This window comes from Mobula hypostoma, chromosome 7 (genome assembly GCF_963921235.1).
Source record: "Mobula hypostoma chromosome 7, sMobHyp1.1, whole genome shotgun sequence".
Lineage (NCBI taxonomy): Eukaryota > Metazoa > Chordata > Chondrichthyes > Myliobatiformes > Myliobatidae > Mobula > Mobula hypostoma.
The window spans coordinates 104320922-104336873 of NC_086103.1; the positions used below are offsets into that span (position 1 = coordinate 104320922).

The following is a 15952-nucleotide window of genomic DNA, read 5'->3' on the forward strand; positions in this document are numbered from 1 at the left end:
TCAAAGAATGGGGTTTCCCTTCCTCCACCATTGATGCTGCATTCACCCGCATCTCCTCCATTTGCAGAATATCCACGCTCATCCCAACCTCCTGCCACCTTAACAGTGATAGTCCTTCTCTCTCTCTTCTTACCGATCGCCTCATCAGCCTTCACACATCAGTCAGAATCAGAATCAGGTTTATTATCACCTGCATGTGATGTGAAACTTGTTAACTTAGCAGCAGCAGTTCAATGCAATACATAATATAGAAGAGAGAAAAAAATAATAAATAAAATACAAATAATAATAATAAATAAGTAAATCAATTACAGTATATGTATATTGAATAGATTGAAAAAAAACATGCAAAAAACTGTATATTTTAAGAAGTGAGGTAGTGTCCAAGGGTTCAATTTCCACTTAGGAATCAGATGGCAGAGGGGAAGAAACTGTTCCTGAATTGCTGAGTGTGTGCCTTCAGGCTTCAGTACCTCCTACCTGATGGTAACAGTGAGAAAAGGGCATGCCCTAGGGTGCTGGGGGGTCCTTAATAATGAACGCTGCCTTTCTGAGACACCGCTCCCTGAAGATGTCCTGGGTACAACTTTCACGTCACATGCCAGTGATAATAAACCTGATTCTGATTCTGATACTTTGTAGGCTAGTATCCAAGATGGAGCTGACTAGATTTACAACCCTTCTGCAGCTTCTTTCGGTTCTCTGTAGTAGCACCTCCCCCATACCAGACAGTGATGCAACCTGTCAGAATGCTCTCCACGGTACATCTATAGAGGTTTTTGAGTGTATTTATTGACATGCCAAATCTCTTCAAACTCCTAATAAAGTATAGCCACTATCTTGCCTTCTTTATAACTACATCAATATGTTGCGACCAGGTTAGATCCTCAGAGATCTTGACACTCAAGAACTTGAAGCTGCTCACTCTCTCCACTTCTGATCCCTCTATGAGGATTGGTCTTACCCTTCCTGAAGTCCACAATCAGCTCTTTCGTCTCACTGACGTTGAGTGCCAGGTTGTTGCTGCGGCACCACTCCACTAGTTGGCATATCTCACTTCTGTACGTTCTCTCATCACTACCTGAGATTCTACCAACAATGGTTGTATCGTCAGCAAATTTATAGATGGTGTTTGAGCTATGCCTAGCCACACAGTCATGTGTATATAGAGAGTAGAGCAGTGGGCTAAGCACACACCCCTGAGGTGCATCAGTGTTGATCATCAGTGAGGAGGATATGTTATCACCAATCTGCAATGACTGTGGTCTTCCAGTTAGGAAGTCGAGGATCCAATTGCAGAGGGAGGTACGGAGGCCCAGGTTCTGCAACTTCTCAATCAGGATTGTGGGAATGATGATATTAAATGCTGACCTATAGTCGATGAACAACATCCTGACGTAGGTGTTTGTGTTGTCTAGGTGGTCTAAAGCCGTGTGGAGAGCCATTGAGATTGCGTCTGCCATTGACCTATTGTGGCGATAGGCAAACTGCAATGGATCCAGGTCCTTGTTGAGGCAGGAGTTCAGTTTAGTCATAAACAACCTCTCAAAGCATTTCATCACTGTTGATGTGAGTGCTACTGGGCAATAGTCATTAAGGCAGCTCACATTATTCTTCTGAGGCACAGGTATAATTGTTGCCTTCTTGAAGCAAGTGGGAACTTCCGCCCATAGCAGTGAGAGGTTGAAAATGTCCTTGAATACTCCTGCTAGTTGGTTGGCACAGGTTTTCAGAGCCTTGCCAGGTACTCCATCAGGACTTTCCACCTTGTGAAGGTTCACTCTCTTTAAAGACAGCCTAACATCGGCCTCTGCGACAGAGATTAGAGGGTCATCAGGTGCAGCAGGGATCTTCACAGCTGTAGCTGTGTTCTCCCTTTCAAAGCAGGCATAGAAGGCACTGCTTCACTACCAGATGAACTCATCACTGCCATTCATGCTATTGGGTTTCGCTTTGTAGGAAGCAACATGTTTCAAACCCTGCCAGAGCTGCCCTGCATCTGATGTCGCTTCCAACCTCTTTTGAAACTGTCTCTTTGCCCTTGAAATAGCCCTCCACAAATCACACCTGTTTTTCTGGTACAGGTCTGGGTCTCCAGACTTGAATGCCATAGATCTAGCCTTCAGCAGACGACGTACCTCCTGGTTCATCCACAGCTTTTGGTTTGGGAATGTACAGTAAGTCTTTCTAGGCACACACTCATCCACACAGGTTTTAATGAAGTCAGTAACAACTGCACCATGCTCATCCAGATTCGAAGATTCAAAGCAGTCCTGTAGGCGCTCCTGTGCTTCCCTTGTCCATACCTTCTTGGTCATCACTACTGGTGCTACAGTCTTCAGTGTCTGCCTGTACTCAGGGAGTAGAAGTACAGCCAGGCGATCAGACTTCCCAAACTGAGGGTGTGGAATAGCACGGTAGGCATTCTTGATGGTGGTGTAGCAATGGTCCAGTGTGTTGTTTCCTATGGTCTTCGCAACCTCTGCCATCCTCTATGGGACCCTACCACCAAACACATCTTTACCTCCCCTCCACTCTCTGCTTCCCTCCATGATTTCCTTGTCCATTCATCCCTCCTGGAACTTATTCCTGCAAGCAGTAAAAGTGCTACACCTGCCAATTCACCTCTCCTCACCTCCTTTCAGAGCCTGAAACAGTCCTTCCAGGTGAGCAAACACTTCACCTGCAAATCTGCTGGGGTGGTCTACTGAACCCGATGCGCCCAATGCGACCTCCTCTACATTGGCGAGACCCAATGTAGACTGAGAGAATGCTTTGCCGAGCATCTCGGCTCCAGCCACAAAAAGCAGAATATCCCAGTGGCTAACCAGTTCAATTCCTATCCCCCATTCACATTCCAATATGTCGATCCATGGCCTCCTCTTCTGCCATGTTGAGACTACTCTCAGGCTGGAGAAGCAACACATCATTCCATCTAGGTAGACTCAAACCTGACAGCATAAACATTGATTTCTCCAACTTCTGGTAATCTTTTTTTACCATCCCAATCCTCATTTCCCCACTGGCCTCTTACCTCTTCCTCAACTGCCTGATAACTCTCCCTGGTGCCTCTCCTCTTTCTCTTTCTCCAATAATCCACCCTTCTCTCCTATCAGATTCCTTCTTCTCCAGCCCTTTGCCTTTTCCACCTGTCACCTCCCAGATTCTAACTTCATTCCCCTCCCCCACCCACCTGGCTCCACTTATCACTATCTAGATCAGGGGTTCCCCACTTTTTTTTATCCCATGGACCTATACCATTAAGCAAGTGGCCAGTGGACCACAGACTGGTAAGCCCTGTTCTAGATTATTCCCTGCACCTACCCCACTTTATTTTGGCTTCTTCTCCTTTCCTTTCCGGTCCTGATGAAGGGTTTCGGCTGTTCATTCATTTCCATTGGATGCTGCCTGACCTGCTGAATCCCGCTTGCCTATTGTGCATGCTACGCTGGATCTCCAGTACATCTTGGGGTTCTGGAGTCTGCAGGTTCTTCTTGTATCCACATGTTTCCTCTGCGCTCTCTGGTTTCCACCCACATACTAAACACATATGGGTTGTAAGATACTTGGCCATTTGTAAATTGCCCCTAATGGAATAGGCTGATAGAATTGGGTGGAGTGGGGAGGAACATAGTGGCTGTTGAGCTTGTGTGGAGAATAGATCACAGAGAAGATCAGTGAAATAATGGGATTGCTCTGTGAGCTAGCATAGAGTGAGTGGACTGAATGGCCTACTTGGCCATAAGGAAATATGAAATTGTGAACCACATTGTAATAATATAGCATGCTACATTGATCATTTCTTTTGATCCACATACAGTATGAATTAGAGTTATAGTGTTTTTAGGAAAAGTTGCAATTTTTCTTTTTGTTGTTATACCATAATCTCCAGGAATTTATATGATTTCATTCTGCATATGCTGCATATTAAACCCTCCATTAGCATTACCTGCCATGTATACTACGTAATAGAATTATCTTTAAGGCCTTTGATCACCAGTCTATGATCAACCCTACACTCTTGATTTCACTGACTGGATTTAACTTGTTCTCCTTCCACACTCTTATCCAAACACCTGACATGCCGAAATGTGTTACCTATCTGATACAAGAACTTTCACTTGAGGAAAAGTTTTACGGAGAATGGGACTGAATGCTTTGGCTTACATCGGGTTAAACAGTGTGCCTTAATGATGCCAAGATTCTATGAAGCCAGAGCACTACTGGTAGCAGGTGAGCCTAAATCTGAGCTGGATGCCAAAAGCCAACAAATACTGCAGGTGTGTTTTTGACTCACCCCAGCTTTAATCTTCTTCATTGACCAACTGTTTTGCTAATGAATTGAATACAAAAATCCTGCAACAGAATACTTCAGTCCGTCACTCTGGGTGAAGAATGTCCCAGGCTGTAGCAGCTGTTAGATTGGTTCACAGTCTTTTGTTGTGAGTAACGTGGTTGATATGGAAAACGCTTGGCAGCCTGCAGCATTGACAGCAGGTGATCCAAGACGTATGGTGAAGACTCTTATGTCCTTCTCAAATGTTTACCTATATTTGTGGTACAATCTTTTCAAATGATAACCTGCTTTGATGTATTGTCTTTAATATAGTAAAGTACTCACATGACTATAAAGATGTTCCCAGTTCGATGTACATCCAACCTTTCGATTCAGTCATTATTTACAGAAATGCACACTGACTCAAGCATATAAGTGACCATTTAATCACACTGCAGCAATAATGTTAAAGTATGTTGGACTCCATCAATGACTCAAAGTGTCTGACTAGTACAAGAGCAATGTGCAGTGATAATAGACCCAAGAATCCTTCCCAACAATGTACATTTGAAATTAGCCCCAAGCCTCACGAAGTATTGCATACGTAGTCATTTGCCTTTTTTTTAACAGAGTACCCAATATATAAATGCAGATAAATAAGATAGATTATTTGATCAGGTGCTTCCAATAGTCCCATATCTCATTCCCAAGAAATCCTGATGCACCAGTAGGGAGCAACCATGGTTTTGGTCATTGGCTTTCTGGTGAAATCTGCCTTCAGTGCAACATTCCGTACATAGTGGCTGCTCTCTTCTCCTTTCCTAAGACCCCACCCTGGGAGGGAAATGACTGTGGTCAAAGGTTGGCTAGGAAGTCTTGAAGCTCAGTATTTGCTGGTGAGGTTTGCGGGACGCTCAGCGATTGATACAGTGGAGGGAATGGTGGAGTCAAGAAGGGCCAGCTGTACATTTGATGGAGGATTGTGAGTGGGGGGAGTTGGCTGAAGGAATTGGGGTGAAAAGTCTGCCACATCATTGTGCACGGTTTGAGTTCCGAGTGGGTGGGATGGGGAAAGACCATGCAGCAAAGGTGACTAAATAGTAGGAAATGCACTGAATTTTCTGACTATCACAAAATAACCAATTGGCCTTCACTAAGTGTCACACCAAGTTTCATTTGAGAAGTAAACATCATATGCAATTGCATTTCTTTCCATGTGTTTTAACCAACGACAGGTCATAAGTTTAAAAATCTCACTAAATGACTCACCTTTTCTGTTGCACTCTGATGCCTGTCAAGCTCAGGTGCTCAGGCACTGGAGTATTTGGGCACTACTGATCCCGAACCACTAAGAACGTTAATAGCTCCTTCCCGCTGCCCATATCTGAGCTGACTCGTACTTCACAGATGAGTTTAAACAAAGATCATGGAGAGGCTTTGAGGAAAAAGAAGCAGAATAAACAGTGTAAAGACAGTAAGGTAGAAGGGCTGAAATGTGTGTACCTCAGTGCAAGAAGCATCAGGAACAAAGGTGATGAACTGAGAGCTTGGATACATACATGGAATTATGATGTAGTGGTCATTACAGAGACTTGGCTGGCACCAGGGCAGGAATGGATTCTCAATATTCCTGGATTTCAGTGCTTTAAAGGGGATAGAGAGGGTGGAAAAAGGGGAGGAGGGGTGGCATTACTGGTCAGGGATACTATTATAGCTACAGAAAGAGTGGGTAATGTAGCAGGATCCTCTTTTGAGTCAGTATGGGTGGAAGTCAGGAACAGGAAGGGAGCAGTTACGCTATTGGGGGTATTCTATAGGCCCCCTGGTAGCAGCAGAGATACAGAGGAGCAGATTGGGAGGCAGATTTTGGAAAGGTGCAAAAATAACAGGGTTGTTATCATGAGTGACTTTAACATCCCTAATATTGATTGGCACCTGATTAGTTCCAAGGGTTTAGATGGGACAGAGTTTGTTAAATGTGTCCAGGACAGATTCCTGTCACAGTATGTGGACAGGCCGACCAGGGGGAATGCCATACTAGATCCAGTATTAGGTAATGAACTGGATCAGGTCACAGATCTCTCAGTGGGTGAGCATCTGGGGGACAGTGACCACCGCTCCCTGGCCTTTAGCATTATCATGGAAAAGGATAGAATCAGAGAGGACAGGAACATTTTTAATTGGGGAAGGGCAAATTATGTGGCTATAAGGCTAGAACTTGCGGGTGTGAATTGGGATGATGTTTTTGCAGGGAAATGTACTATGGACATGTGGTCGATGTTTAGAGATCTCTTGCAGGATGTTAGGGATAAATTTGTCCCGGTGAGGAAGATAAAGAATGGTAGGGTGAAGGAACCATGGGTGACAAGTGAGGTGGAAAATCTAGTCAGGTGGAAGAAGGCAGCATACATGAGGTTTAGGAAGCAAGGATCAGATGGGTCTATTGAGGAATATAGGGTAGCAAGAAAGGAGTTTAAAAAGGGGCTGAGATGAGCAAGAAGGGGGCATGAGAAGGCCTTGGTGAGTAGGGTAAAGGAAAACCCCAAGGCGTTCTTCAATCATGTGAAGAACAAAAGGATGACAGGAGTGAAGTTAGGACCGATTAGAGATAAAGGTGGGAAGATGTGCCTGGAGGCTGTGGAAGTGAGCGAGGTCCTCAATAAATACTTCTCTTCGGTATTCACCAATGTGAAGGAACTTGATGATGGTGAGGACAATATGAGTGAGGTAGATGTTCTGGAGCATGTTGATATTAAGGGAGAGGAGGTGTTGGAGTTGTTAAAATACATTAGGACAGAAAAGTCCTCGGGCCCTGACGGAATATTCCCCAGGCTGCTCCAGGAGGCAAGGGAGGAGATTACTGAGCCTCTGGCTAGGATCTTTATGTCCTTGTTGTCCACAGGAATGGTACCGGAGGATTGGAAGGAGGCAAATGTTGTCCCCTTGTTCAAAAAAGGTAGTAGGGATAGTCTGGGTAATTATAGACCAGTGAGCCTTACGTGTGTGGTGGGAAAGCTGTTGGAAAAGATTCTTAGAGATAGGATCTATGGGCATTTAGAGAATCATGGTCTGATCAGGGACAGTCAGCATGGCTTTGTGAAGGGCAGATCGTGTCTAACAGGCCTGATAGAGTTCTTTGAGGAGGTGACCAGGCATATAGTTGAGGGTAGTACAGTGGATGTGATCTATATGGATTTTAGTAAGGCATTTGACAAGGTTCCACACGGTAGGCTTATTCAGAAAGTCAGAAGGCATGGGATCCAGGAAAGGTTGGCCAGGTGGATTCAGAATTGGCTTGCCTGCAGAAGGCAGAGGGTCATGGTGGAGGGAGTACATTCAGATTGGAGGATTGTGACCAGTGGTGTCCCACAAGGATCTGTTCTGGGACCTCTATTTTTCGTGATTTTTATTAACAAGCTGGATGTGGGGGTAGAAGGGTGGGTTGGCAAATTTGCAGATGACACAAAGGTTGGTGGTGTTGTAGATAGTGTAGAGGATTGTCGAAGATTCTCGAAGATTGCAGAGAGACATTGATAGGATGCAGAAGTGGGCTGAGAAGTGGCAGATGGAGTTCAACCCGGAGACGTGTGAGGTGGTACACTTTGGAAGGACAAACTCCAAAGCAGAGTACAAAGTAAATGGCAGGATACTTGGTAGTGTGGAGGAGCAGAGGGATCTGGGGGTACATGTCCACAGATCCCTGAAAGTTGCCTCACAGGTGGATAGGGTAGTTAAGAAAGCTTATGGGGTGTCAGCTTTCATAAGTCGAGGGATAGAGTTTAAGAGTCTTCAACTACTGCATAGAGTCTTGTCATCTTCAGAAGTTTTCTGATGACTCTGCCATAGATGGATGCATCACCAAGGGAGATGAGGTTGAGTACAGGGCTACGGTAGGAAACTTTGTCACATGGTGTGAGCAGAATTACCTGCAGCTTAATGTGAAAAAGACTAAGGAGCTGGTGGCAGACCTGAGGAGAGCTAAGGTACCGGTGACCCCTATTTCCATCCAGGGGGTCCGGGTGGACATGGTGGAGGATTACAAATATCTGGGGATATGAATTGACAGTAAACTGGACTGGTCAAAGAACACTGAGGCTGTCTACAAGAAGGGTCAGAGCCGTCTCTATTTCCTGAGGAGACTGAGGTCCTTTAACATCTGCTGGACGATGCTGAGGATGTTCTACGAGTCTGTGGTGGCCAGTGCTATCATGTTTGCTGTTGTGTGCTGGGGCAGCAGGCTGAGGGTAGCAGACACCAACAGAATCAACAAACTCATTCGTAAGGCCAGTGATGTTGTAGGGATGGAACTGGACTCAGTGACGGTGGTGTCTGAAAAGAGGATGCTGTCCAAGTTGCATGCCGTCTTGGACAATATCTCCCATCCACTACATAATGTACTGGTTGGGCACAGGATAACATTCAGCCGGAGACTCACTCCACCGAGATGCAACACAGAGCATCATAGGAAGTTATTCCTGCCTGTGGCCATCAAACTTTACAACTCCTCCTTTGGAGGGTCAGACACCCTGAGCCAATAGGCTGGTCCTGGACTTATTTCTGGGCATAATTTACATATTACTATTTAACTATTTATGGTTTTATTACTATTTATTATTTATGGAGCAACTGTAATGAAAATCCAGTTTCCCCCGGATCAATAAAGTATGACTATGACTAATGATGCAGCTCTATAAAACTCTGGTTAGGCCACACTTGGAGTACTGTGTCCAGTTCTGATCGCCTCACTATAGGAAGGATGTGGAAGCATTGGAAACGGTGCAGAGGAGAGTTACCTGGATGCTGCCTGGTTTAGAGAGTATGCATTATGATCATTAAGGGAGCTAGGGCTTTACTCTTTGGAGAGAAGAAGGATGAGAGGAGACATGATAGAGGTGTACAAGATAATAAGAGGAATAAATAGAGTGGATAGCCAGCGCCTCTTCCCCAGGGCACCACTGCCCAATACAAGAGGACATAGCTTTAAGGTAAGGGGTGGGAAGTTCAAGGGGGATATAAGAGGAAGGTTTTTTACTCAGAGAGTGGTTGGTGCATGGAATGCACTGCCTGAGTCAGTGGTGGAGGCAGATACACTAGTGAATTTTAAGAGACTACTGGACAGGTATATGGAGGAATTTAAGTTGGGGCTAATATGGGAGGCAGAGTTTGAAGGTCGGTGCAACATTGTGGGCCGAAGGGCCTGTACTGTGCTGTACTATTCTATGTTCTATGAAATCAGTGCATATTGCCCATGCTACCTTTCAGTGTTAATCATAGTCTTAGTCATACTTTATTGATCCCGAGGGAAATTGATTTTCGTTACAGTTGCCCCAACCAAGAATAGAGTATAAATATAGCAATATAAAACCATAAATAATTAAATAGTAATATGTAAATTATGCCAGGAAATAAGTCTAGGACCAGCCTATTGGCTCAGGGTGTCTGACCATCCAAGGGAGGAGTTGTAAAGTTTGATGGCCACAGGCAGGAATGACTTCCTATGACGCTCTGTGCTGCATCTCGGTGGAATGAGTCTCTGGCTGAATGTACTCCTGTGCCCACCCAGTACATTATGTAGTGGATGGGAGACATTGACCAAGATGGCATGCAACTTGGACAGCATCCTCTTTTCAGACACCACTGTCAGAGAGTCAAGTTCCATCCCCACAACATCACTGACCTTACGAATGAGTTTGTTGATTCTGTTGGTGTCTGCTACCCTCAGCCTGCTGCCCCAGCACACAACAGCAAACATGATAGCACTGGCCACCACAGTTATAGATAGATACAGCCCATATAAACTCAATGTCATCAACATTACATGTTCTTTCACTTCGGCTTACTAACTCTGAAACTGTCCATAGGTGAGGCCCTGTACCCAGACTCAAACATGCAGTCCTATGTTTTAGTCAACACCGCAGTCTCATGTTCATGACAACACATTCATCTCGAGGTATTTCTCATATTCACAGATCACAGTTACAGTCCACGTGTACAGTACAGTACCAAATTATGTTTCATATGCACAACCGAGTTACAATCCATATGCAAAGCACTAAGATACAATTCACGTGTACTGCTCCAAGTCACAAACCACGTCCATAATTCCAAGTCACAATCCAGCTGCAATCCACCTGCATTTTCTTGTCAGTCTTTTTGTGTAGTTTATCATTGATTCTACTGTATTTATTTGTCCTACTGTGAATGCCTTCAAGAAAATAAATCTCAGGGTTGTGTACAGTGACATATATGTACTTTGATAACAAATTTCCTTTGAATATGCAAAACCCAGAATATAATCAACACAGATATCTTCAAATGTTCCTAAGCTACAGTCTATACCCCACAGCACAAGTACGTGCTAGCACCCAGATCCCAGTCTGCCACATTACTTGGAGCATAAGCTGCAGTTCACGTACACTGGGCCGAGATCAGGTCTACATACACAGCGATCAATTCAGATCTGCTATTTTTGATATGCATGCACAGTTCGAGCCCCTATGAGGAGCCTTGTGCTCCAATAGGCAAATTCAAGGTCAAGTCTGGATGTCTGGAGTTTTCACCATCTACCACTGCACTCCAGTTATTTTCTCAAGATACTGAAACAAACACATACAATCTTGACGTGTGTAAATTGGCTGATGCATTCCTTTCGTACTGGCAATGACATTACCTCGGAATGGCATTAGTTATGAACACCCTGATATTGAGAAAGGCACAGTATAAATTCCTGGTTAGCTTTTAACAGAATTTTGAACTTCTCTGAAATACGCACATTTAGTATTTTTTTGCCTGCTGAAATTTTTAAAAATTTACAGTAAATTTACATAGCATCGATTTTCAAAAAAAGTAGTCTGTGAAAAATGTTCCTTGAAACACTGAATAATTAACCATATTGAAAGGGGGGGGGCTAAAATTATGTCAGGTGACTACTTTCCAAATCAAATATAAATTCTGGTTAAAATAATCCGAAATAAAGAGGTGGAGGATGAGATGCAGGCGTGTTGAAACGTGTGTCCACAAATGTGGCTTGTTCCCCCCACCCCAGCTCATTGTTGCTGCGTCGGATCAGGAGGGCCGGGGTCCTGGGTTCATGTCCAGGGGCTCAGCGGCAGTGAGCGGCGCCCCACCAAGAGCCACTGCCTGCACTAAACCGCCCATTCACTCTCCACATGGATCGACCTTTCTCCAGGAAGTCTAGCAAAACATTGGCGCCGACCATTGCACCGGGCGCCGGAGGTGGCTGGGCTGCAGCCCCGCCGTGCCCTTCCACGGCCAGCGGCATGGGGCGGCGAATGCCAGCCTCTGGCCGTGGCGGGCATCCAGCAGAAAGGGCAACTGAACTCCCTTCCCGGGTGCAGGAGCAGTCGGTGGGATTGGCGCCCAGCGCGCTTCCCTCTCCACCCCTATCTGGAGTTGCCGAGCTTGGTCTGCAGCTGATTTCCGGATGGTTTCCCCCTTTACTTTGGCTGAGGAAGACTGCATCATTGCTCGAGTCCTGCAATAAGAGTTTCTGCTCTTTTATTGCCATTGTTTAGGGGGCGGGGTGGGGGTTAAAATGGCCACAGCCCTTTACGAGGGACGTAATCAGCTGGATCTGTTGATAAAAGCAGGTAAGAACTCAAAGGGAAAGAGGTGTCAGGGGTGGAGGCTACAATCCAGTTTGGAGCTATGCACGTAAAAGGGGGAGGGAAAGGGAGCAGTCAGGAATCTTGAGACCAGGAAGTAAGATTAGTAGCGCGTTTGAGTGAATGTGCGGCGCTTCCTTTGCTGTGGGTGAGGGTAAAGCGGCACAAATGTATTGTTAGTGAACGCTGGAGAGAGTAATACTATACTGCAGCGAATTTGTAAAATGTATTACTTCCTTCTCAGTGCCAGGTACTCAGACAGCAGCGCGATTACAACTCTGCCATTTCAATTCCCATGCACACCATTTACTGATAAAAATCCTCCCAGACACTTAACAACTTCCACAACTCTCAGCAGATCTGTTCAAAAGGTTGGGTTTGTATACCGCTGACTCCGCGCTTCATCCCCGGTCACTTTTATTTGTTGTTTATGTTGTTGTGTTCCAAACGTAATACCTCTTTCTTCCTTGATGTTGTTCCTTAAAATTTACTCTTCATTGGTCTAAGCACCTGTGGAGCACTTTGGGGCATTTTAAAAAGGTAAAGCTGCTGTGTAAGTGTAGGTTGTTGAATGTTTCTGGGCGAGTTTTATACACAAGACAAATTGCAACAGGTGGGAAGTGTGTGTGGAGTAGTGGGGACGGCATTTTAAAGCAGAAAGTAAGTGTTGTAACACAACTTAAAGTAGCACCAGCTAAGTTGACTGGAGAATTTCACCATTGTCTCCAGCAGATGCAGTGAGTGCACAAGATTTTTGTCACACTTATCCTGCATTAACTTGTGTGCTCAGCATCTCTCCAAAGCACAGGGCCAAAACTGTAGGCTTCTTCACCCAGTTGTGTAACCATCATCTGTGCCATGGTACCTGGCCTTTCATTATCTGTTCCTTGTTTATGTGTTCATTAATGAACTCTCATTAACTGATGCCATGGAGAAATTTTGAGCTTAATTAGATTTCTTTTTTTAAGGGTGGGATGGCAATTTTGTACAATATACAGTAAAGCTACGGTGTGTTAAGTACCTCAGTATCTTTCAGAGATTTTCTGTTGAAATCCATACTACTTCAGTTTCCAAGATTCACTTTTAACTAATCAGCACATCAGGTTTTTCCATTCTTCTCAATTTCAAGTCTTATTTCCAAAGCAGACAAAATTTTAAAAATGTCTTCTCACATCAATAAAATGCAGTTCTCTAAATGCTAAAATAATGCACAAGGTAAAGGAATTTCTTGACTCACCAATGGAGGAATGGGATGATGATGTGTTGGCATTCTTGCTGAACTACTGTGGTCCATCTCCATTTATGTACACTGAACTAATGTCAACATAGGTTTCCAAACTTAGCACAGTGTGTGAAGTAGAGGGTGTCTGCCAAAATAATGGGCAGCTGATAGAGCTGCGAATCATACCCTGGACGCACTGACTTGTTTTCAGTTGCATTGCAAACTGGAGTCATGAAACAGTGCCTTCCTTCCTCGAAATTTTGTTAATTCCAATTATATTTTAAAGGCAAACTGCTTAATATATACAAAAGATTATTTTAGTTAAGTACATTAGTTTTATGATGGCCTATGCTCACTAGTGAGTTGAAAGGCAGAAAAAGAGACATTAGTTGTTGTTAAGTCATATATTGACAGCATTTCAGCTTGCTGCTAAAGTTTATTTTTAGAAGGAAAGTCATTGGTATTCCTTCAAGCCATTATAATTAATTATCCCTTTATTGATTTTTTTATTTCATCAGTCAGTTGTGTTAATATTGAAGACAACCAACTGAGAAGAATTACTGAGTTTCTTATTAATTAAACACTTACAATACAGTTTCTTGTAATAAACGAAGGTAGTGTGGGTACCTATACAGTTGACATAAGTTACACAATAAATAGATTAAGGCAAACAATACCATTGCAGGTCAAAACCATATATATTTGAGCAAATAGACATTGGAGCACATTGAGTACATTTTAAGTATACAAGTTTTTAACAGAGGTTTGTATTTTACTGCAACCAAAAACACAAACTGCTGAAGGAATTCATTAAACTGAGCAGTATTATGACTGTGAGGGCAGTTTGCTGTTCTCGGTGTCGGATGTGGGAGGCCCTGGAGTCTCCAAGCCTCCCGGACGTCTACATCTGCGCCAAGTGCATCGAGATGCAGCTCCTAAGGGACCGCGTTACGGAACTGGAGCTGCAGCTCGATGACCTTCGTCTGGTCAGGGAGAGCGAGGAGGTGATAGAGAGGAGTGGAAGGCAGGTGGTCACGCCGAGGCCACGGGAGGCAGACAAGTGGGTCACGGTTAGGAGAGGGAAGGGGAAAAGGCAGGTGATGAGGAGTACCCCGGCGGCTGTGCCCCTTAACAACAGGTACTCCTGTTTGAGTACTGTTGGGGGGGACAGCTTACCCGGGGGAAGCGACAGTGGCCCTGCCTCCGGCACAGAGTCTGGGCCTGTAGCTCAGAAGGGTAGGGCAAGGAAGAGGAGGGCAGTTGTGATAGGGGACTCGATAGTAAGGGGGTCAGATAGGCGATTCTGTGGACGCAGTCCAGAGACCCGGATGGTAGTTTGCCTCCCTGGTGCCAGGGTCCGGGATATTTCTGATCGTGTCCAAGATATCCTGAAGTGGGAGGGTGAGGAGCCAGAGGTCGCGGTACATATAGGTACCAATGACATAGGTAGGAAAAGGGATGAGGTCCTGAAAGAAGAATATAGGGAGCTAGGAAGGGAGTTGAGAAAAAGGACCGCAAAGGTAGTAATCTCGGGATTACTGCCTGTGCCACGCGACAGTGAGAGTAGGAATGCGATGAGGTGGAGGATAAATGCGTGGCTGAGGGATTGGAGCAGGGGGCAAGGATTCAAGTTTTTGGATCATTGGGACCTCTTTTGGCGTAGGTGTGACCTGTACAAAAAGGACGGGTTACACTTAAATCCTAGGGGGACCAATATCCTGGCAGGGAGATTAGCGGGGGCTACTGAGGTGACTTTAAACTAGAATGGTTGGGGGGTGGGAATCAAATTAAAGCGGCTAGGTGTGAGGAGGTTAGTTCACAACAGAGGGATGGGAACCAGTGCAGAGAGACAGAGGAGTGTAAAGTGAGCGTAGAAGCAAAAAGTACAAAGGGGAAAAGTAAAAGTGGCAGGCCGACAAATCCAGGGCAAGCATTAAAAAGGGCTAAGAGAGTTGTAAAAGAGCGCCTGAAGGCTTTATGTGTCAATGCAAGGAGCATTCGTAATAAGGTGGATGAATTGAAAGTGCAGATTGTTATTAATGATTATGATATAGTTGGGATCACAGAGACATGGCTCCAGGGTGACCAGGGATGGGAGCTCAACGTTCAGGGATATTCAATATTCAGGAGGGATAGACACGAAGGAAGGGGAGGTGGGGTGGCGTTGCTGGTTAAAAAAGAGATTAACGCAATAGAAAGGAAGGACATAAGCCGGGAAGATGTGGAATCGATATGGGTAGAGCTGCGTAACACTAAGGGGCAGAAGACGCTGCTGGGAGTTGTGTACAGGCCACCTAACAGTAGTAGTGAGGTCGGAGATGGTATTAAACAGGAAATTAGAAATGTGTGCAATAAAGGAACAGCAGTTATAATGGGTGACTTCAATCTACATGTAGACTGGGTGAACCAAATTGGTAAAGGTGCTGAGGAAGAGGATTTCTTGGAATGTATGCGGGATGGTTTTTTGAACCAACATGTCGAGGAACCGACTAGAGAGCAGGCTATTCTGGACTGGGTTTTGAGCAATGAGGAAGGGTTAATTAGCGATCTTGTCGTGAGAGGCCCCTTGGGTAAGAGTGACCATAATATGGTGGAATTCTTCATTAACATGGAGAGTGACGTAGTTAATTCAGAAACAAAGGTTCTGAACTTAAAGAGGGGTAACTTTGAAGGTATGAGACATGAATTAGCTAAGATAGACTGGCAAATGACACTTCAAGGATTGACGGTGGATATGCAATGGCAGGCATTTAAAGGTTGCATGGATGAACTACAACAATTGTTCATCCCAGTTTGGCAAAAGAATAAATCAAGGAAGGTAGTGCACCC

At 44.7% G+C, this 15952-nt stretch overlaps 1 protein-coding gene across 6 annotated transcripts in view; it reads left to right on the plus strand.

Moving 5' to 3' along the window:
* Positions 1-15952, plus strand: part of LOC134349440 (ETS-related transcription factor Elf-1-like) — a 140253-nt gene that overhangs the window by 74750 nt on the left and 49551 nt on the right. Inside the window, exon 1 of one of the 6 annotated variants that reach the window (XM_063053749.1) lies at positions 11732-11886. The exons of the other annotated variants lie outside the window; for them this stretch is intronic. Within the exon in view, the coding sequence (XP_062909819.1) occupies positions 11832-11886 (55 nt within the window). The 5' untranslated portion in view covers positions 11732-11831. Of the gene's footprint in view, positions 1-11731; positions 11887-15952 lie in introns of those variants that run through there. 6 annotated transcript variants of the gene reach the window in all.